The sequence below is a fragment of the Clarias gariepinus genome, chromosome 5, assembly GCF_024256425.1.
Source record: "Clarias gariepinus isolate MV-2021 ecotype Netherlands chromosome 5, CGAR_prim_01v2, whole genome shotgun sequence".
In the NCBI taxonomy this organism is placed as follows: Eukaryota; Metazoa; Chordata; class Actinopteri; order Siluriformes; family Clariidae; genus Clarias; species Clarias gariepinus.
The window spans coordinates 36,134,044-36,156,590 of NC_071104.1; the positions used below are offsets into that span (position 1 = coordinate 36,134,044).

A 22,547-nucleotide genomic window follows, 5' to 3' on the forward strand; every position below is an offset into this window, starting at 1 on the left:
CGTGGTCTACACTAAAGTGTTTTTAGGATAAGACTAAATTGTCCATGTTTATACCCTAGTATGTATATTAAGTATCAAATTTTTTTAGAACATATAAAAATATTCAAAAGAAATCTTTTTACAGAAAAAAGTTACATCATTTGGTTTAAAGTTTGGTTGCTCAACACTCGCCATCGTCTTATCTCTAATCTCTTAAATCTCTTAGGTCTAGTTCTTATGGAAGGGTCCTTTTATGAAAAAAAAGCTTAAAAACCTTTAACCCTTCTTTAACTATGTCATCCATTATGTGACAAAAACATTAAAGTGGAAATCAAAGAAACTAAATTACAATGTATTGAAATTCCCAATGAAATTAAAAAACAATCATATAATGTTCAATCATTTCAGTCAAATAAGCTTTTTTTAAAGGTGGATGTACAGTATATACAGAGAATATTTTATTATTTACAATAATTATATTAATAAAAATGCATTTAATAAACTCACTTGTCAAAAGTTGTCTTCACTTTAAGCTGGTAATCCACTTCGGGAAGTTTAACCAACAATCTAAAAACATTTAAAACTGTTATTGATGTTATTAATGATAAAAAAAAATTATATATAAAATTGAATTTTATTATAAAAAATAGTAAGATATAGAATATAAACTTTATAAAATATATACAGTACTGTGTCTTGAGCCACCCCTATTTCTTTATATAAAATGTAATTATATGATGTAAATTAAATCATAGAAAAGGGAACAAATGTTTTACTTTGACAGGCGGCGAAATACAATAAAAAAAAAATTTTTGTTTATATAACAACCTCAACAACCTTATTTCCCCTCTCATCTGTTCGAACCACTTTTACAGCATTTAGAATCACCAGTTTACTAATACTAAGACATGTTTCTCTAATGAAACTGCTACAGGTACAGGGGACATGACGACAATGAAAGCCTAAAACCGTGGCAAAAACTACAACCAGAAGAAGTTCTTCAGGAATCCTGGAGAACAGGATCTCAAGACTAGAATAAAAATACAAGAAAGTCGGGTTCTTTGGAAGCAAAATAGGAAGAAATAAGGATTGGTTTAAGAAGTTAAAATAGTTCATGTAAATGATATAGAAAATTAGAAAGTTCAGTGAAATATAATTCAAATGTGTTTGTCCTGTGCAAACAGTTGATATTATTGCAAAACAGGTTTAGAGAAAGAAAAAATTCTATGTATCAATTGACAAAAACTTTATAAAGTTGCCGCTAAAGAGCAGGCCGGAGGCGATGATGGCAAGGAAAAACCCCTTATCTTTAAAGTAATTACCAAGCAGGAACCCCAACGTCATCTGATGTCTTCATGTACTGTAGTTGTAAATACTCTCGACTGTGACCTTGTCCATACAGAACAACTCATAAGGACAAGGTTGTTTTTGAACCTTTGAAGTTATAATTACTTTGATGAAATGACCTTATGATCACATTGAGATAATGACTGGAAATTGCAAATACAACCTTAAAAAAACCCAGAATATCACAGCAATATGGGATTTACGGTATGCTGCTTAACATCCATTTGCACAACGTCTAAATTGCAGCACATCCCAGGTTTGCGGTTGAGAAATACAAATAAACATTGTTTTGTAATAATATTTACAACATTGTGTTCGCGGCATTCGTTTAACATTATCCCAATGTCATGTAGTCAACGTTGTTCCTATAATCAAAGTAATTGTAACTTTCGAAAATGACCTAAACAACTCTTGGGTTGCCAAAAATAGTGTTGCCACAATGTTCTGAGAACCCAAACTTCCTGCTTGGACTATAAAATACTGCGAGAAAAAGCTGTCACAGAAAAGAACGCGAACTACAATATTAGTCTTAAAATAAAGTTTCAACAATCCACTTGATATTATTTGTACACAGTAGAAATACAGTATTTTAAAAGGATTTATGCAGTAATACTAAATTATATAAAATGTAAGCTTTTAATACATATACAGAATGATACAACAATATTGGCTTTTTCCTTTGTTTCTTTTTGAACATTCCATAATTGCTAAACACTAAGAATCCAGGAAGAGAGCCTGGAAAGTAACCAAAAGAGCCTGGAAAGTAACCTGGCCAGGTGTTTATTCCCACCTGACGTGTGCTACTTTACTATCTGGTGAAATCGACAGGATTTCTCGTGCAGGTTTTCCGCAGGTTGTGACTCATACGTACCTGACTTTAGTGGTGAACTGCACCTGGGTTTTAATGATGAGAGGTTTTTGAGGGTGAGTGGGCATACACGGCTGCTTCTCCACAACAAACGAGCTGCAAATCAACCAGAAACTCGTTATCTCGTTAATCGTTTTTTACAAATGAATCAAAATACCACAGAGCTGTTGAAAATAATTTGCGGGTTAATTTTCTATAACAAAAGCTCTGACAGTAGGGCACCTGCAAATCACAGGTATGTACTGTATTAATGCACTTGTTTTAAAACGATTTGCGTTTCCATAGCAACAAATTGAAGTGTGTCATTTGTTTATAATCTATTCTAATTCTATAATCCATTATGATTCCAGTTCTGCCCAGCTTTGCCATTCTCTGGGCACCATTTTTAAAGGCCACAGAAAGTTACGCTAGGTTAGCAGGTACCGACTAACAGTCATTAGCTAACAATAGGCTTCTTTAATTCTTAATGGCTAACAGCTAACCCCTAACCTAGCCAATAGTATATTGCTGTATTTATTCCCATATTAACCCATCACTTATTATAAGCTAAACAAGGCTATCATTAATCAAAAGGGGTTATACGCCCTCCTCTAGGCTAGCTGGATTTAATTGCTAACCTGTTTTTTAAGCTTGTTAAAAAAGAGCTGCGTTAGCTATTTGTAGTTAACGGCTAATTACTTACAGCCAACTCCTTTAGCCTTAGCTCTTAGTTTTGTTTTAACTTTAATATCGCTAAATATGGAGAATGTTATTGAGAATTACCAATCTTATATACAGTATATATTTTTCTCTTGTTTTATTAGTATTAGGAAACACTTATAACAAATGGGCAAGGCTTACTAAGGGCTGAAATATGGACACTTCCAGTCGCTGCATTCAGATTCCTTCCTTAAAGGGGCATTCGGGGGCCATTCATTTAAAGCTACTGACACTAAAACAGTGTGTTTGGAAAAGGATTTACACTGAAAGAAACTGTACTGTAGCAACCGGAATGCAGGATGGGAAACATTAGCTGAAACATTAGCGGACACATTTTGGGGAGCTTTCAAACTTATGCAGACTTGTTTAAATATGAACATAATGTGATGTTTAAAACTTGAACAAGCAAACAGCATTACAGTTGCATTCAAATGTGAATTAAATGATAGCTATAATAAACAGGCATTCTTTACTTACACGCTACCAGTCAAAAGTTTGGACACACCTTCTTATTAAATGTTTTTTTGTTAAATGATTCATTTTCTACATTCTAGAACAACACTGAATACAGGTCAGCTGTTCTGGAATGTTCTTGAGCTGTTCTTGCAAGAACAGTATTGTTACATGCATTTGCAAAACCTATCAAGCATCATGATGAAACTGTCTCTCATGAAGACCTTGCCAGGAAAGCAAGACCAAAACTGACCTCTGCTGCAGAGGAGAAGTTCATTTAGAGTCGCCAGCCTCAGAAACATGAAGGCTTTACAGAACATAAGTAGACAAATCTCAATATCAACTGTTCCAATGAGATTACTGCATATTTTAGACACCTTCAGCATTGTTTTACAAGAAATGTAGAAAGACGTACTGTAAATATCAAGAAAGACTACAAGGTTAGAAGGCGTGTCCAAACTTTTGACTTATAAGTGTATATGTGTAACTGTATCTACAAAAATAATTCTCGACAATCTTTAATCTGTGCTAATCTGTGCCTTTGCTTTATCTGGATTCCACATAATACCCACAAGGGCCTCATGTTTTTTTTCACTTCTGTATTTTTTGCTTAATCATCTTCCTGAAGTGAGCCTCACTATAAACTGTGAACGTGTCGAGGCTGTTGTTGTAGCGTAGGTGGCGTGTGTTACCTCTTGATAAGGTGATATATTAGATATTTGACTTGTTCTTCCATCTGAGGTCTCTGCAGAGGGATGGGGTCACTTTCGTACGTCACTTTTACGATCAGCTCTCCCAGTTTGTCCAGCTGTCGTTTGATCTGAAATAGACTCTGGGCCATCATGGTAAACCTATGGAGATGGAACAAACAACACACAGATAGGAAAAGATACTGGATGAAAGAGTTATGGTCTGATCGGTATGTTATTATAACAACAATATTAACTAGGGACCGTGGAGGCCAATGGTGACCATTGTATTTATTTCCATTTATACAACCATGGTAGGACCACCAGTCAACATTTATTCACTTTAGGCAATTTGTGAACGCCAGTGAGTACCCATGGAAATTCAAGTTACTGTAAACAAAGCAGTGTAGCTCAAGGATGTGGAGTAACTTTCTGCCCAGAGTTTCTACCCGTGTCCACCTGGGTTTACGCGTTCTTCGGTTTCTTCTCACCCCTCGACAGCATGATGGTAGGCGCACAACCCACATTACATCACCCCCCTGGGTCTGGACATCTCACCCCTGGGTGTACTGCCTCTCAGAACCTGTGACCCTTGGTAAGGCTCTGGATTATGTTACCAACTCATAATAATCTAGCTGACAATAGTTTCATAACTGCACATGGTAAAACCCACCAAATGGACGTTTATGATGTCACTTCTGCTGCATCAATGATGACAAAATAGCATTCAATCAATGCATACTTTTGCATACGTGTGTCTTACAGGGCGAGGGTTTTCCAAGTGAAGAGCGATGCTGCTGCCAAGTAGAGAAACTTGTGATCGTGCTGAGATTGTGTGTGTGTGTGTGTGTGTGTGTGTGCATGTGTGAAAGTGGCAGTTTCATTTTGGAAAAGATTTTTCCGTCCTGAAACGTGGGGTAGAAAACAAAAGAAACACATCCACATTCTCTGTCACGCCTTCCTCCTGAGTGCTCGTTCTCCTCAGGGGTTACAAATCATTGCTTTTATTATTTTAGAGGTTCTGGTCCATGATCACTGGAAGGAAGTCAGCTCTCCTTATGTAGCTCACACTGACTGTATAGAGTACACTATACTATAGAGTTCACTCGGGTGTATTTAAAGCTAATATTCAGCAACATCTCACCATAGTGTGAAATAGAAACCTTCAAATGTATAAACCTCAGGAAACAAAAATTGTGTCCTTGAGTAATCCTAAATATCATCTTGCTAATTTGTGCCTTTTGTTTGTGAGTATAGTGAGTTGCATTAACTTGAGTGTTGCATTAAGTGTTGTGAGGCAGTACCAGTTCTGGAGCTGGTCGAGTCCGGCAAGGACCGGGCCACCGATGCAGGCGATCTGCTGTCGACGTTTCCACGCCTGTAGCTCAGGCATCAGCTGAGAGACAATCAGACTGTCCATCTCCTTCAACACATCTCCCATTTTGGACAGAATCTCCTGGGAAGAGAAAATAAAGGATGCATCAATTATTTAAATGTAAATGTTATTTACAGATGCATCACTAACATTTTATTCAGACCGGGTCTGAGTGATTCTGTCCTTGTAGGAACTGAGACTGAAGTTACCCAGTTAGTATTATTTAAACAGGGAAGACACGAGACACATTCATATTTTGTATTTATTAATTACTATAATGCTAACAATTACAATGGTAGCTCTGCATATGAATTTGATCGGTTCCAGAGGTGAGTTCTTCCGTATTGCAAAACGCATTTTCGCATAGGAAATAATGTAAATGCAGATAATCCATCCCAGCAACCTAAAATTCCAGTAAAACCAATATTACCTATTTAAAACACTATAATCCTATTTTTAAATATAAAATGCAAAACGAAAACCAACAAAAAAATGTAAACTCACTTGGCTTGGATTTCCACTGACGCAAACAAGTTTTGAAGCTCCCGTACTTACGCGCAACTTAGCCAGAGTTTGGCTCAGTTCAGTCACTCGTACGCGGAAAATTTTTCTTGCAAAATTTCAGTTCTTGAGACAGACGTTCTTAAGGCGGGTCTACTGCGTGTTATTGAATGAGGATTTCGGTTTCGTGTCAGGTCCCAAACAAAACTACCGAATGATTTGACAAATCTGCTACATTGTTTTTTTCAGCAGTCAGGAGACCCGGCTAAACATTATGTTATAAGTGCTATGTTATATATTACAAAGTGCAATAATAATAATAATAATAATAATAATAATCACAATAATAATAATATCCCCTAGTAATGAAATACTGGTTACATAGGAGTTTTTAGAGAGGGTTTTATGAGTAGATGAGCACTATATCAGACAGTTCAAATAGCATACTAGAGTTCTCCGCGTGGTTCTTGTACAACATCCTGCCACTCTCATTTACAGCTTGGTTAACATATAATGCTTAAGATTCCTATTCAGTACATGTCCTCTGCATGACTTCCTGTCGTCATGCAACTTTCCTTCGAGTCTTTCTAAGACATGATTTAGCGATAAAAAAAAATGTCTCTGATGTTCAGGACGTTGTCAGTGACATCACCTAAAATCTAGGGCAAGCTGGATGGCTCAGTCACCATGTCAACAGGCCAGTGGTGTTTTCTCTGAACTGAAGAATCGAGCCGCCGTGGGACTGCTTTAGCTCTTGAAGTGAAGTTGTGCACATTTTGACTTGACATTTGACAGGAAATGCTTGGGTAGGCCTTACACTAAGGTGGAGGTGTAAAAAAAAAAAAACCACACTGGTGTGTCGAAACACCTCGGGTGAGCCAAGTTTAAAAAATTGGGTTTGATTAAATTCCTCAGGATATTAGACTCCTGTAAAATATTATAGGAGTATTAATAGTGGATGAAAGTTTGGGTGAACCCACCTTCCTTTTGAAGTCCAAACGGTTGAGTATTTCTTGAAGGGTCATGACTTCTTGCTTCATGTTCTGAGAGTTTCTTTCTGCTGGGTCTGCAGCAAGGACACAAACACATACTGTATGAAGAAAGGATTCTGAACTTTTTTTTCACATGCATGCATCCATTCATCCATTGACATGAATGATACACCCACTGCATTGGATTTACAGGAAAACAGTTAATCCTCGCCTCTCTTCACTCGCTTTTTTTTTTTCTTTTCTTTTAAAGCAGTTCAGCGTGCATTATTTAAAGAAAAACAATTTCTGCACTCACTTCTGATTTAAATCCAAATCCAAACCCAGATCTCTGGAGTACTAATCGGGCACAAACACCTAAACTAACCTAGATTTCTAAATGAAGGTGCAGCAGATACTCTGTTAGTGATTGGCGCTGTGAATCGTACAGTAGATAGATGGTTAATTCTAAGAAATAATAAAAATCTAATAAATATCTAATAAACATTGGCATTTGTAAACATTTGTTGGTGTTTGTTTAAAAGTCACGTCATGCCATCTCTTAGGTAATAATATACTCAGCAAAAAAAGAAACGCCTCTTTTTCAGGACTGTGTATTTCAACAATGATGTTGTAAAAATCCAAATAACTTTACAGATCTTCATTGTAAAGGGTTTAAACAATGTGTTCCATGCATGTTCAATTAACCATAATCAATTAATTAACATGCACCTGTGGAATAGTCGTTAAGACCTTAACAGCTTACAGAAAGTAGGCATTTAAGGTCACAGTTCTAAAAACGCAGGACACTAAAGAGACTTGTCTACCGACTGTGAAAAACACCCAAAGAAAGATGCCCAGGGTCCCTGCTCATCTGCGTGAACGTGCATTAGGCATGCTGCAGGGAGGCATGAGGACTGCTGATGTGGCTAGGGCGATAAATCGCCATGTCCGCACCGTGAGACGCCTAAGACAGCGCTACAGGGAGACAGGAAGGACGGCTGATCATCCTCGGGGTGGAAGACCACGTGTAACAACACCTGCACAGGATCGGTACATCCGAATATCACACCCGCGTGACAGGTACAGGATGGCCACAACAACTGCCCGAGTCACACCAGGAACACACAATCCCTCCATCAGTGCTCAGACTGTCCGCAATAGGCAGTCCATGAGGAGGAGATGCACTGCAGTACTTCAAGCAGCTGGTGGCCACCAGATACTGACTGGTACTTTTGATTTTGAGCCTCCCTTCATTCAGGGACACATTGGGAAACAATTTTAGTTTATGTCTAACCCTAACCCTAACCAGACTAATTTGGAATTAAAATCTGATCCATAAGTTCAATTAATTGAATCGACCAACAATTTAATTCAATTTAATCGACCAATTTAACTCTTATTTAGTCATACACAACATCCTCTGTATTTGTTGTTTGTATTTTTCCCATCTAATTATGTTTTCCACTGATTTATAAACCCCACTATTTGGTTTTAACCATAAGACGACATGTTCCTTTCTGGTTCCCCTAAAGGTTTCATCCTCATGTCGTCTTGAGGACGTCTCTGTGGTTTGTTAGCTCTTCACCCGGATTTCTATAAAGCCGCATTGTGATGGTATCTATTGTTGAAAGTGCTGTACAGACAAAACCAAATAAAATAAAAAGTAAAGCAAGAAAGACAAAAGATCAAGGATACAAAAAAGAACAACTACTTAAAACCTGTCGAGTCAAATCTAACCTGCCATGAACTACTCACTTCCTTATCTCTGCTCTGAACCAAGAAATAACTTTGCATCCATCCCGGCATATAGAGCACAACCTGTACTGACTGTGTAGAAGTGCAACACTGAGCCGCTTTGGTTGAATTTACCCAATGAAGGACGGAAATACAAAAGTGAACAGGCTTTAGTTTCAATCCTAGTCATGCATAAAAACTTATTCTCTCATTGAATACTAACAAGCTTCCATATGAAACATGGCCGGGTGGCATTGAACACGATATATCACTCACCTCGGAGTTGCAGGGTTTTGTACCGAAAATCAAAATCATCCTGCATGTCCTCCAGATACTTTACAGACTGATCCAGGAGCTGAGTACATTATACAAAATAGAAAAATATATATATATATATTTGATAAAGCAGGGTTGCACATATACACCATGTATATTTATATGCATTGTTTTTTTGAACAGTATGACTAAATAAGAATTACAATGAAAATGCATCATTTATTTTTTATTTAACAATGTGGACATATAAAAATGTATTTTAAAATAGACAAAAAAGAAGAATCATGCAATACAATAAAGAAATAGTTTGGGCTTTTTCAAGCCGGTCTTAAATCCAAATTGAGGCGTATATAAGTACATTATGTCTTGTACTTAATCATGATCACCGTGAAAGACCGTGAAGTCACAGAACAATGAAAGTAATCTGAGCCAAATATCACAACCCTCATTCGGGCTTCGCCCTCATGCCTACGGCTGCATAACAGCTGTGCTGACATTCATTACAAATACCACTCCCTCTTGTGTGACATCGATCAATTATGTTCTGAGAATCTAATTATGGATATTAATAATCATATAGGCCTAATGTTTCATATACCTGCACATCCCAGTACTCCACATTGAAAACAAATAGCATTCATTTTAACTGTATATACTCATACTGTAGTTACACTAAGGATCATGGAAAGCCCATGAAACACGCTGACCTTGTTTAATTTTAATCTACCCAGAACCTGCAATGTGCAAGCGCCCTCTAATTCTTGTTCTTTAGTAAGTAACGTGATGTTGCGTCGGCCTCACCTGCACACTGCTGCGGATCACGGCCACTTTGTTGTCCAGGTTCTTCTGCTTCTCCAAAGCTGCTGAATTTTGCATTGATTTCTCCAACGGACCCTGCCGACAGCATGACGGACAGGTGATGTCATGTGTTAACCATAGAGGGATCCCTGTCCCCTTTGCTCAATCTCATCAGTGCGTGTGTATTGTGGAAAAGAATTTACTAATGTGTCACAATCTGGACAGGTTTAGTTTAAAAATTATTCTTGACCTAGTTTATTTTTTATTAATAATGAAACTTAATCCAAAAATGATCCTTTAAAAACTAGAAAAATATTGTGAATTGTCGATTAATTTTGTTATATGTATAATTGTTAAATAATATTGGTATATAATCTAAAAATCCATTCTTTTTTCCAATTGGTGCAGACCGCCCTGTTCCTTTTAAGGCAATACATTCTTGTGGATTTATAAATCAGGAAATCACAAGCATGGGAAAACAAACACTAAGACACAAGCACAAATCCTGACTGAGGGTGTCCATGAGTCGTACCTGCTCCTGCATGCTGGCGGCTGATATGATGCGTCTCTCCTCTCTCAGGCAGTTGGAGATCACGGCCGACAGGTGCTGAGGGTTGGCTTTGTATTTCAACTGAAATAAAAATACAAAACACACGGCTTACTTTAAAATTTGCCTATGATCACTCACTCATCTTCTATACTGTTTTATCCTGTATTCAGGTTCGCGGGGACCTGGAGCCGAAGGGCACGAGGGAGGGTACACCCTGGACAGGGTGCCAATCTATCGCAGGGCTCACACACACACTACGAGCAATTTGGGAACATCAATTAGCCTAACCTGCATATCTTTGGACTATGGGAGGAAACCGGAGTACCCGGAGGAAACCCACCAAGCACGGGGAGAACATGCAAACTCCATACACACAGAGACAGGAATCGAGCCTGGCCCGGAATCGAACCCTGACCCTGAAGGTGCAATTTTGTCAGTTGTGGACAAAAAGCCTTAATGTATGGACAAGTTTAGTATCAGAGAGTTCATGTGCATAGAATTACAACAAAGAGCAGAGAAATATTGTAAATTTTTTAATAATATTATTATGTAATCTAAAAATGCATCATCTAAATTATGTCCTTATGTCCTTATGTCCTTATGTACTTATATAGACTTGTTTTTAGAATAAATGATATATTAGGAAAAACCGGCATTACAGATGTGACATTTTCAGGTTATGAAATGTATGGTGTCGTGTCTGAATCATCTCTCTACAAAACTATACAGAGAGCATGTTTGTATAGTGAATTTAACACCAAAAACATTTTCTCCCCTCTCTTTCTATGTACTTTTTATGATTTTGTGCCTTCAGGTTTGTTTTTTAGTGCTAAGCATTTTATGTTTTTAAACTCATAAGTGAAAGTTTTGTCAGCGTAAGCATGTGTAGTTGGCTAGAGTTTCTAACCGTAAGGTTAGATTTACCGTCTCCAGGGGAAAAAAATATATATTTAAATTAAGGACAGAATTTCCACTCAAGTAAAATGCGCAAGTGGAACAAAAATAAATAACAGTATAATTACTGATAAAAATTGGTATGTTAATGTTAAATCCATTTAATAGAATAAAATACATTTAACTCAGTTATAAAAGTAAAAACTCTCTTTATGTCTCTATATAATCTCCTGCTACACTAATGCACTTATTCCAGTGTTTCACAAGTGCTTGGACACCACCAAGGTAGAAAGTTTTCTCAAAAACTTTACAAAGTAAAGTACACCGAAGCAATGATCAGACTGCCTGCTTCACGCTGGCCTCCTCTGAGCGAGATCAAGACGGATCAGTGGACGAGGCAATAATTCCCGGCTGAGTTTATGTAACGTGCAAGTGGTGTTATATACACTTGTGGTGATATATACAGTTTCCACAGACAGATGAGACTCTTCCGCATGTTGGCGATGTCGATTTTTCAAGGATCAGACGATCGACTCGCTGAATTTTCACTACAAGTGGGCGCCGAGCCAAGGACATTCTTTACATTTTCTACACTACTGAAATATTTTTTACTGCCGTCTTCTGTAAATGTCCCTCGTAGACATACGGTATTAGATATAAGAGCAGCTGGAAAGACATTTACAGCCACCTCCAAAATTATTGGCACCTATGATGATGAGCAAAGTGAATAACAGCAAGGTTAAACACATAAAAAAAGGGGGTTTCTTTATAAAAAAAGGAACAAATTAGAAGAGTTTTAGAGGTTTTTCCTTGTATCTGTTCAGCTTTTTTAAATCACCGTACCCATGGTCCGCACAGAAAAAGTTCCATTATGTACGCTTACGCATTCCTTTTGTATTATGACGGTGTTTAACTGCAACTAATTACACAGATTTGATTTATCCGTTAGCTGAGTCATTCAACCACCTGGATCTCATGTAGCTCGGAAATATTCTAACTAAACAAAAAAGTACAAAATAGATAGAACACCTTGGTAATATGCGACTGAAGCAAGTTCCCATAATGCAGGTGATTAAGGGGTAAAACAAAAAGTGAACCCACCCCTTTTAAACGGTCTTTCATGCATCAGGGCTTTAAAAATGTTATGAGTTACAACATGGAGTGGAAGATATTGCTCAGTTCCAGGAACTGTATTCAATAAGGAATGCAGATTTGCATGTCTGAGGTAATCCATTCATAAAAGTAAAACCAAACTGCCAGCGAATTATAACGTTTAAAGCTGTGAAGTCATTAACAGACAATGCAGTGGAAAAAAGGCGAAAAACACAGTCGAGACAGCCCAGGGGGAGGAAATGACCAAGTTTGGTTTCTTTTTCAATAAATGTACCTGGAAAGAAGTATAAAAAGTAAAAAATAAATAAAAACATGGTCCCCCCCCCCCCTATTCTGTTAGGCTTTTTTACATTTCTTTAGACTGGCATGGCAGCACAACATCCAACTCTAAACAATTTAAACGTTCCTGAGCAAAACCCCTGACATTTGACTCTTCGTCAATTGTTTTGAGAAATCCCCAAATCCACCCACGTGTAAAAAAAACCACCTCTGATTCATGTCTCGCCCGCCGGCATTTCTGATAAACATCACGACTGTCAAGATATAAAATTACTGGGATTTTTAGGAACCAAATTCAAGACCTCAACAAACCCCTTTAATTATCAGAAGCGCTCACAAACTGGCAGCTTTTTGTAAAGGCGATGGAGAACTTTAGATGACACACATCCTCCATGATGGTGTTCAGGCTTTCGCGTGAAAGAAAAAAAAACAAAACAAAACAAAAAAAAAAAAAACAGATGATAGCAGGAAACCACATAGTTTATATTCTGCTGAGGCGCACTTCTACTGCAATTACAACGAAGGTCGGAAACGGTGGTTTTAAATGTAATAGCATCTCACAACTTGTATCTGGTGATGCCTGACCTGGAGGCAATCGCATCGCTGTGCACTCTTACTGTAAAACAAGGTTCCAGAAAGTCTTCTTTTCATATTTATAACTTTTTTTTTATTCAGATAACTGTCTAGTACCAGCGTTCAAATCAGCCATGGGAAAAAATAAATCTCTATGCTGTTCAACGCTTTGTGTGTACAAATCTTCTTAAAATATCTCAAGCATCAAGTTACAGCTGGTAGAAGCTACAAGGTTGTGGTGTTAAAATATCTTCGCAATTTGAAAATATCACATGGTCTATAACAAAAGGCATCGCTGATCTATTCCAGACTATAAACTTGGTTTTTGGGGGATTTCCCTTGTAGTCTCTCCCCCACCTTACTTTCTCATCAACCATACCACTAGTGTGCTCAACCAAGGTCATCTGAGTACCTTTGCTCTTTTTTGTTTTAAGAAGATTGCTTTTAGTCAGTCAAAACTCGTTGGTTTAACAGTTGCGTTAAATTCTTTAGGTTTATCAAATGATTTAATTTTCGTTTATTATTCGCAGGGGACTTTAAAAACAAGATAAAATAGCTTAGATTGCTTAAAACGGTTGAGGCTTGGTAGAGCTCAAAACTTTATGTGTTAGATCCACGGTTGCCAGGTCTTGTCCAGTTTGCCACATTACACCAGCCTGTAATCCGGGTTTGAATCGCATCTCGGGTCTGCGTGCATGGAGTTACCATGTTCTCCCCGTGTTTGTTGGGTTTCCTTCAGGAACTCTGGTTTAAAGGACATGCAGATTAGGTTAACTGGTGTTCCCAAATTGCCCAAAATGTGTGAGTGTTGACTGGAGGTCCTTCCACAGTTGTCAAAAAATAGGAATAAATACAATAATCACCACTGGCCCCTTGTTGGACTACAGAGGTTCCTAGATGGATGGATGGATGGATGGATTGACTAAATTACAGAAACTGCTTAAATAACGCTAAAGTTAACCATCGAACACACAAGGCTCATGATTCTTCATTTTCTCAGCTTTTACACGAGGAATGGTTAACTGTTGTGCACATGCATTTCTATTTTGCAATATGCATTAAAAGCAAGCAAGAACGGAAAGAACACACCTTGTACAGTACCATGCAACACTCTCTCCTAACCTGATGCTACACTGACCGGTCATTTACAGACATGTATTAGAGTTTCATTTTGAATGTTTAATTTAAAGAAATCCAGACTTATAAACACCAACAGCCCCCCCCCCGCCCCCACCCCCATGACAACCACCACGGAAAAATAAAATGCCCCGCAGACTTTATTTACCCGCAACCATGTTCCAAAACTTTGTGTGAAAACCACAACTTTGGTGACCCTGATTTCTACAGACGGTAAGTCAGTTAATATAAGAGATGCACTCTCATTAAGTGCTTTCTGCAGCCTTACTAAAAGCATGATGTTTGGACTTATGAGATATAATGGTTTCTACAGTTTCTTTAACCGTAAGGAAACTTTATTTGCAAGACTTTCTTTACATGATTGCCAGTACGTAAACACGCGCGGTCATCTCATACTCATTTCGGGACATCCTGTAATTATGTACTTACAAAAAACAAAAAAGAATTAGAGATAAGTAGTAGTGAGTAGTCCTGCTTAAACTGAGCTCTGTTACTGAGTTCTTTAATGGTTCTTCACTGTATAACTTCTATTTCTCATACGGATCCCCGTCCTGCTATACTGTATGGTTCTGAAACACGCAACATCCAAGTCTTATCCCTAACTATTCGTTAACACACTATGGTGCTGCTATACAGCAACAACAGTATAAACCTCAGACGGCCGGCTGTTTGCACGTATGCTGCCATCTCACTTCCCCATGATGTGTGCGATACCACTGAGCACAACAAATGCGAATAGAATACACTATCCCTTCCCCCAACGTGTGTAGGAAGTGGTGTGAAGGTCTAAATCTAGCTGCAACACAATGAGACATGGGTGCGAACGCATGCTCCACAGAACAGTGTGTCTTTATATAAAGTCGTAAAACAGTCAAGTGAAGCACAACAACACTGAAATGATTTGTTTACACCTTAAACCTGCCTGCTGTTCCCACCCATTTGGGAAAACCGTGCCCCCCGAAAACTAAAGAGATGCTGGGAGGGATGACGAGATAAAAATTTCAATCATTTTTTAAATCGGAAGCAAGTCATGTGATGTTAAGTTTGTACACATTTTCCTGTTTTATTAGATTCCTTTAAATTTTTTTTACTTTGACACACATTACAATTGCGAATTGAACTGCGATATGTAACTCTGATATGTACCACTTTATAGACAATGACGTTCTCCCAGGCTAACACTAAATAACTGGACAAATGGTCTCATTAAGACGATGTTGGCCAATATTTATTTCCTGTTAAACTCAAATTTATTAAAATAAACACTTAAATTATCGACAAACTCTGTATAAATTCCAGTCTATGTTTATAGGACCTGCATTTTTTCATGCATTTTTTTATTGCATACTGCGATTTAGATTTTTTTAAGCGATTAATTGTGTAGCACTATTTCATTAAATATAAAAACAATGAAATGTTTGTATTGATAATACATGTTATCATTGTTGTTATTGTTGTTTATAAAAGTTGTTTGTAAAGTTGTTTATTGAAAAAATACATTGATATCCATATCTTGTCTTTTGTAGAAACATCGTTATACGTGATATGACCATATCGATTAGTTAAATAGCGTCACCAAGCGTACTCACTCCGTTGTTTTCAAGCATTCATTAACCAATTAGACTTAGATGATTAAAGTATTGTATTAACTTAAAGTAAATTACTTTTGTAAAACCATCGATCAAAAGACTGGAAAGGAGAAACGTCACTAATTCTACCTTCGTCATTGCCACGAAGCGAGTCCCGTGTCCTCGCACCACGCCACCAGTACCAGTTTATTTTCATTTTTACCATATTTCTTGTCAGCTAGTTGTTTTTGGAAAAGTGTTTTCAGCTCACAGTATGTGGCTGTGCTGGTGCTTTCCCGGGTCCACCAGACTGCCCTGTGGGTGGACTGAAGAGGTGTTGGGGCGTGGCTTTAAAAAGCCAACAGAAGGCCAGGTAAACACAGACGAGCGCTCTGCACTGCATACATTGATTTTTGTTTTTAATCCACAGACTATATCTGTCCTCATGCACGTGTTTAGCATTAATAAATAAAAAAAGAATCACCTATTAAACCTTGGATAGATAATTAACAGCTAAGATTTATTGCATTCATGTTTATAAAAAGAAATCGTTCCAACATTTCCGCCCACTGAATCACTGTTCATTTACATGGAACCCTCAGGAATATCTGAATCATTTTCTCACCTTCGTTTTTTGGTTTGTAATTAGTTACCACCAGTTGTAAAAAAAAAAAAAAAAAGGCCCCCATGGTTCTTTAGCATAGACAAAATAAATATTTAGAACCTTTATTTACTTTTACAACTGATGAATCTATTACTGATTTATATTCATGTTTTCCTGGTTGTCATGTTGTTGCTTGTTCAGGTGAATCAGATGTTTGCCTTCCAGCAGATATTTCACAATGACTTTACAGAAAGGTCTGAGAGTGTGTGAGTATGTACGTTGGGCCACTGTAAATTGGTGAAATTTGCAAGAAAATAAAAAGACATTTGACAAAACAATGTGTAATAATAATCACTGAATAGTTCCGTCCGGGTGCAGACGTTTTAATCAACCTTCGGTAACATCTTAGCTTCGGCTAATTTATATCATCTTATTTTTCTGTCATAAATTAAGATAGAAATCAGAAAATTTCCATAATTGATGTAGTATCAACGCTAAAATCTGTACACTAAATCGAGCGGTTAATAGCGTAGAAAAGGTTGCTTGATGTACAGCAAGGCGAGTACGAGCGATTATGCATGGCCATGCTTACTCTGACGAAACTGTTAGAAATAAGACCGATAACAGACAGATCTCCAGCTAGCAGAAGCAGGGAAACCTAAACCTCGAAGAGCAGATAAGTGCTTCGGGTGTATCATATCTCAGCCATGGTATTATTTCCCCAAGTCAACATAGTTTCAGATCATCAGCCTGATTAAACCTGATCATACGGAACTTTAAGGAAATAAAGTGGTTTGGTGCCATTTGCGTGCGAGCAGGAATGGAACATTATTCAATTACATCACAATAACTTCTTAATCCTTTATTAACCCATAAACTGCTAGCAGGTGATAGAATTTGGGAACCGTAAGCATGTTTTTGCTATATCTGATAATAATTTTAACCATTTTAATCATGGGCCAAAAAATAAGAAATAAACGCCATGCTCACTCTGTTGCAATACGTCTTTGAAAAATGTTTGGTTTAAGCATGTTTGTTTGTTGATTTTCTTCCTTTGGAGGATTGCGTGAGCTCACAAAAGCCCGTGATTGGCTGTAGAGTCGTTATTGCTGTGAGAGTGTTAAGTGCCTCCATCCCACCTCCCCTCTGAGAGAACTCGACCAATCAGCTCTGTCTAGGCCTACTGGTGCGAGACGCTACGGTATCACCCGGGATTCGAACCCGCCACTCGGGAAGAAGTTTAAGCATGTTTCGTCCTAATACTAGAAATCCATAATGTAAAAAAAAAAAACAAGAAGAGGGACTTTACTTATCTTAAGTTGTAGGAATGCAGTTCTGAATTAAGACAAGCGTGGCAGATGATTGCTCGTTCAGGCTATTCTTATAACCATAAGAATGCTGTCTTTACTAAAGTGTGTACTGGATTTCCTACTTTAGTCCTTATTTTCTATCCCTGATTGTTTTTTTTATTTAGAAGCTTTTGAAAATCCCAGTCTTTATGATTTTTCTTTAAAAAAAAATTCTGACTTAAGCACATTTTAACTTCCTCTAGATGTCCGTACAGCAGAGACTCTGACTATTTTTAAACGACGACTCAAGACATATTTGTTTCTGCAGTACTTCTTTTTTCTTATTATCCCAAACTGCTACCCAAAACACTCTTTTTTTTGAATGAGAACTCAGTAGGATTTATACACTACTATAAAGGATAATAGCAATGTTGAAGGTTTGACATATTTTGCCACCGAACTCCTTGCCTGATCTCTCGTACCTGTATCTGCTGGAATATCCTCTTCAGGTTGTGTCTGTGCAGGAAGTTCGGCTCCTGTTGGCAGTGACTCTCCAGCTGGATCAGGAAATTGTTGAAGAGCACCATGGCCATGGCCTCATGATTCATTGCTGTTTCCCTTAAAACAAAAACATACAGAAATATGCTTAATATAAGTAAAAAATATATAATGCCTTGCAAAAGTATTTATACCCCTGGAGGTTTTCCACATTTTGTTACAATATCACGTTAGAATAACAAGCGTAAATGCATTTTAGTGGGATTTTATGTGAAATTATTATTAGGTATAGCAACCAATTCTGTGCCACTTTGTGACAGTTTATCGCATAAAATCCTAATAAAATATAATTACGTTTGTGGCGGTGTGGTGACAAAATGTAGAAGGCACTGTATATAGAGTACTGTGAAAACCATTTATTTCTAGCATTATGCTAATTTCATCAGCACATCGCTAGCTTGATGCTAACGCTATTAGCATGTCGCTAGCATTATGCTAACTTTAGTGGAATTTCGCTAATAACATGTATAAAATGTTCCTAGCATCATGCTAGTGTCATTAGCATGATGTTAAGCTGATTAGCATGGTGCTAGCTTGATGCTAGCTATATTAGCATGTTGCTATCAACATCTTTAAAAATTCACTAACATGATGCTAAGATCCCATTGTCGTAGAGATATGGAGGGCCAGAGTTTTGCCACGGCAAGCACCACTAACATTTTCTTCAGGAAATGTACCTCTCTAGTTTCTTCATATTTTGCTACCCAAGGAACAGACTTTTTTTATGTAGTCTTGAGGAATAGTTTTCTCGTTGTTTTCAGGCCAGTCCCATACCTGAGCGGTTTTAGAGGAATGTTTTTTGTTTTCTGTGACCTATACATCATTCAACTATAAAAAACATCTAACATAACGTGCAGGTGATGACAAATGATCAGGCCGGTTATTATTATACTGCTGATGCTGAATGCTGAGTGGTTGGAACAGACGAGAGGGGAAATGAGGTCGCTGCTGAGAATGATACCTTTTAGGCACTTTGCACCCTGTTGCAGTAAAACATTCATTCCTGTTCAATTTTATTTTTTAATAAAGAAATGAGGGAGGGGCTCAAATATAAGCGTAAACATATAAACATTGCTACTGTCAGCCAGTATTAGCTGCGTATGAGTAGAAATTAATGACCTTTTTTATACATTTTCAGAAAACCTGACTTTCGTTGAGTTTGGGTCAGACAGGACTTGTTTTTACAAATACTAAAAAGTTTTTATTTGTGCAAATGATTTTTGCTTTTAAACTCCAGTCACTTGCGCTTTATTTTTTCTTCTTCCCTCTAAAGATCCAGGTAGTGTTCTATTTCATTTTAAACCACAGCATGCCTTTCCATGCCATTGTGAACTTGTTTAACCTATCACATTTCTGCTTTCACACCCAACCAAACTCTCAGTGTAAACAGACTTGATTTCGAGGGGAAACAACCACAAAGGCCAAACCACGCTACAAAAACAGGTAGAACTGAAAAGCTCAGGTACGTGTGCTCCACAGTCCTGTTGAATTCTGGCTTCTGATTGATCAGATGGTGATGTAATTGTAAAGTTTGACAGGTTGCTGTGGTGTTAGAGGGATAAAACAGTACAGGGTATACTGTTATAGGAAAGTTATTAACTACAGGGGGGTTAAGTGGAAATTTGTCTCATCATTATCACCATCACTGATTAATTTCCTGTAACAGCAAGACACAAAGTCTTAAAATAGATCAGCCAGTCATTTACAATGAAAATCTTTTCTGTATTTGAGATTCATGTTTTGTTCGTGATTTGTGCCATTTTCTTTTTTTTTTTTAATGATGCTTATAGCTAATATTCACTGAATTTGGGTAATTTGGGTTTGTTGTGGTTTTTGTTCAATGAATAGACAATACAAGATATCAGGCTTGCTCTTTTGTTCACGAGCAACATGAACAAAAGAGCTCATGTAATAGTCCTTCCTGTTAAATGTCATGCTGTCACTTGTGCACCTTTGTACACGGATAATCCTGCGATTATTCACCACCACTTCTGATTTCTTTTTGTTTTGGTGCACATTTTCCGTTCGTACTGTTAGCCTTTTCATTTTGTTTTCCATATTTGCTCATTCTACAGCTATTTTAAATCAATTTCTGTTTATTTATTTTCAACTGTATTCATTACTACCCTAATCTTACAAAAATAAGCTGATGTAAAACTTTTGTAAACTCAATTACCAATGAATGTTTATCTCATATTATCTCATTCCAGCTACTTCCAGTGATATGCCTAATCTGCACATTTTTACCTGACATACCAGATCAAAGTAAACTAACATTATTTTGATTATTAAATCAGACTCGGTCCTGAAATAATCCAAAAGACAAATCTCTAAGGAGATCCTGTACTATTAACCTGTACATACACTAGTACTGTATACACACACAGCAAATTCCCCAGTGTTGAATTAACCCCCAGCAGTGTTTATATGAGTCCAGTTGGACTTTAAATCCCTTAAAACTTATGTGGCACAGATCCGTGCTGGAAACACAGCAGAGGTCAATGATGATAAATAAATAAATAAATATATACACACAGTATGCGCGTATAAGGAAGTCTTGCTGATATTTTTTAACAGGGAGGCTTTAGACTTTACACGGTGTATTTGTTTTTTTTTTTTTAGATATGTCAGGTAGAACATTACTTTTATAAAGGGACAATTTTACCACTACTGGAATATGGGAATGACGTTGCATAAATGTGGAACTCAAAACAAAATGAAGATATTATTATCATTTTGGTCATAGAAACACCCGAAAACAACAAAAACATTTGATCATGTGATCTGTGCGTTTTCTTTGCCTATGTGACACGTTTTAAAAAAAAAAAATTTTTCTCTGTCATGTTTTGTAGTTGGCTAAAATTAAATAAAATTCAGTTCATCATATTGCCTAAGATGTGTTGACAAAAAAGCATATGTCACTCTGTACTGCACATTCCTGAGCTTTATATATGTTTACATATTAAAAAAAAAAAAACAGAAAAACAAATAATCGATAAAATATTCTTTAAGAGCTGTACGGGCTACAAACAAATATACTGATGTAAACTGATGCAAATAATAGAATCAATAAATTATATCATAGCTGTGTATATTTCCAAATTGTATTTTTTTTAGAGAGATTTTTATTCCAGATCAAATATGAATCTGATTATTTCATTTGACTCAGCCCTGAAAGACAAATCTCACAATATATACACATACAGAAAATTCCCCAGTGTTGATTCGTGTTTATATGAGTGCAGTTGGACTTAAATGTGCTCTGAAAGTATTTAGTCAACACTGGGGAATTTACAGCACAGAATAGGACATGCATGTCTGTCTGTGTGAGTGTGTGTGTGTGTATACAGTATATAAATATATGCACATAAATAAATATCTGTGTGTGTATATATACTATATATATATATATATAGATGGTTGTAGCATTATATAGAAAAATAAATAGATTATATAGATAGATTATGATTCATAATATAGATATTTTTCAATCTATAACATGAGATATAATTGTATATAATAAGAACAGGACTTTATTCCCACCCTGTATCTACACACACTGTATATTTCCATAAATCATGTCATTTTATTATTTTTTATATATATAAAAGCTCCTACCAGTCCTGACTTTCGATCCAGCTCGCCAGCACCTGTCTCAGCTCCATGGGGAATTTATCATCATAGAAATAATCCACCTGCTCCAAGAACTTCATGTCCAGCTGCTGGATTTGTTTCCATTGACTCATCCTGCTGCTGAAGATTAAAAAATAAATAAATAAATAAAAAAGTTTAAGCGCAAACAGACTAGAGTTTTTTTGTGTTGTTGTTGTTGTAATAATCAGCCCGAGAAGCGCGGAGTCTCCGCTGTTACCTGTCCGAAATTCACTTAGAATAAACCCGCGATTAGATCCGCTTTTACCTCCAGGGCTGAAGACTCGAATCAACTGATGTGTTCAGAGATAATAACTACAGAATTAAAACCTAAACTTCAGCTTCTGTCGACAATCTCTCTCTCTCTGTGTGTTTCTCTCTGTCTCTGTGTGTGTGTGTGTCTCTGTCTCTCTCTCTCTCTCTCTTTTTCTCTCCACGCCGCCTTCCTCCTCCTCCTCACTCGACACCTCTTTCACTTCTGCACTTCGCAGGGTTGCCAGATCCGTCGCTTTACCTCACTCACTCGCTGAGGAAGTTGTAAGCACTACTGTACAGCTGTGGATGAAAAGTTTTGAGCATGACTCACTCATCATCTATACCGCCTCATCCTGGAGCCCTTCCCAGTCCCAGGGGCACTAGGC

The 22,547-nt window shown here is 37.2% G+C and overlaps 1 protein-coding gene across 3 annotated transcripts in view; it reads right to left on the reverse strand.

Annotated features, from left to right (window-relative positions):
• stat4 (signal transducer and activator of transcription 4) overlaps positions 1 to 22,283 on the reverse strand; it is a 32,636-nt gene extending 10,353 nt beyond the window's left edge. For all 3 annotated transcript variants that reach the window (XM_053495960.1, XM_053495962.1, XM_053495959.1), the window contains exons 1-11: positions 22,127 to 22,283; positions 21,874 to 22,008; positions 18,180 to 18,315; positions 10,223 to 10,321; positions 9,694 to 9,786; positions 8,893 to 8,971; positions 6,892 to 6,977; positions 5,340 to 5,491; positions 4,039 to 4,197; positions 2,198 to 2,290; positions 487 to 546 (exon numbers count right to left, since the gene is read on the reverse strand). In XM_053495960.1, coding sequence (XP_053351935.1) covers positions 487 to 546; positions 2,198 to 2,290; positions 4,039 to 4,197; positions 5,340 to 5,491; positions 6,892 to 6,977; positions 8,893 to 8,971; positions 9,694 to 9,786; positions 10,223 to 10,321; positions 18,180 to 18,315; positions 21,874 to 22,001 — 1,085 coding nt within the window. In that variant the 5' untranslated portion in view covers positions 22,002 to 22,008; positions 22,127 to 22,283. The remainder of the gene's footprint in view (positions 1 to 486; positions 547 to 2,197; positions 2,291 to 4,038; positions 4,198 to 5,339; positions 5,492 to 6,891; positions 6,978 to 8,892; positions 8,972 to 9,693; positions 9,787 to 10,222; positions 10,322 to 18,179; positions 18,316 to 21,873; positions 22,009 to 22,126) is intronic.
• Between the last annotated feature and the right edge of the window lie 264 nt (positions 22,284 to 22,547).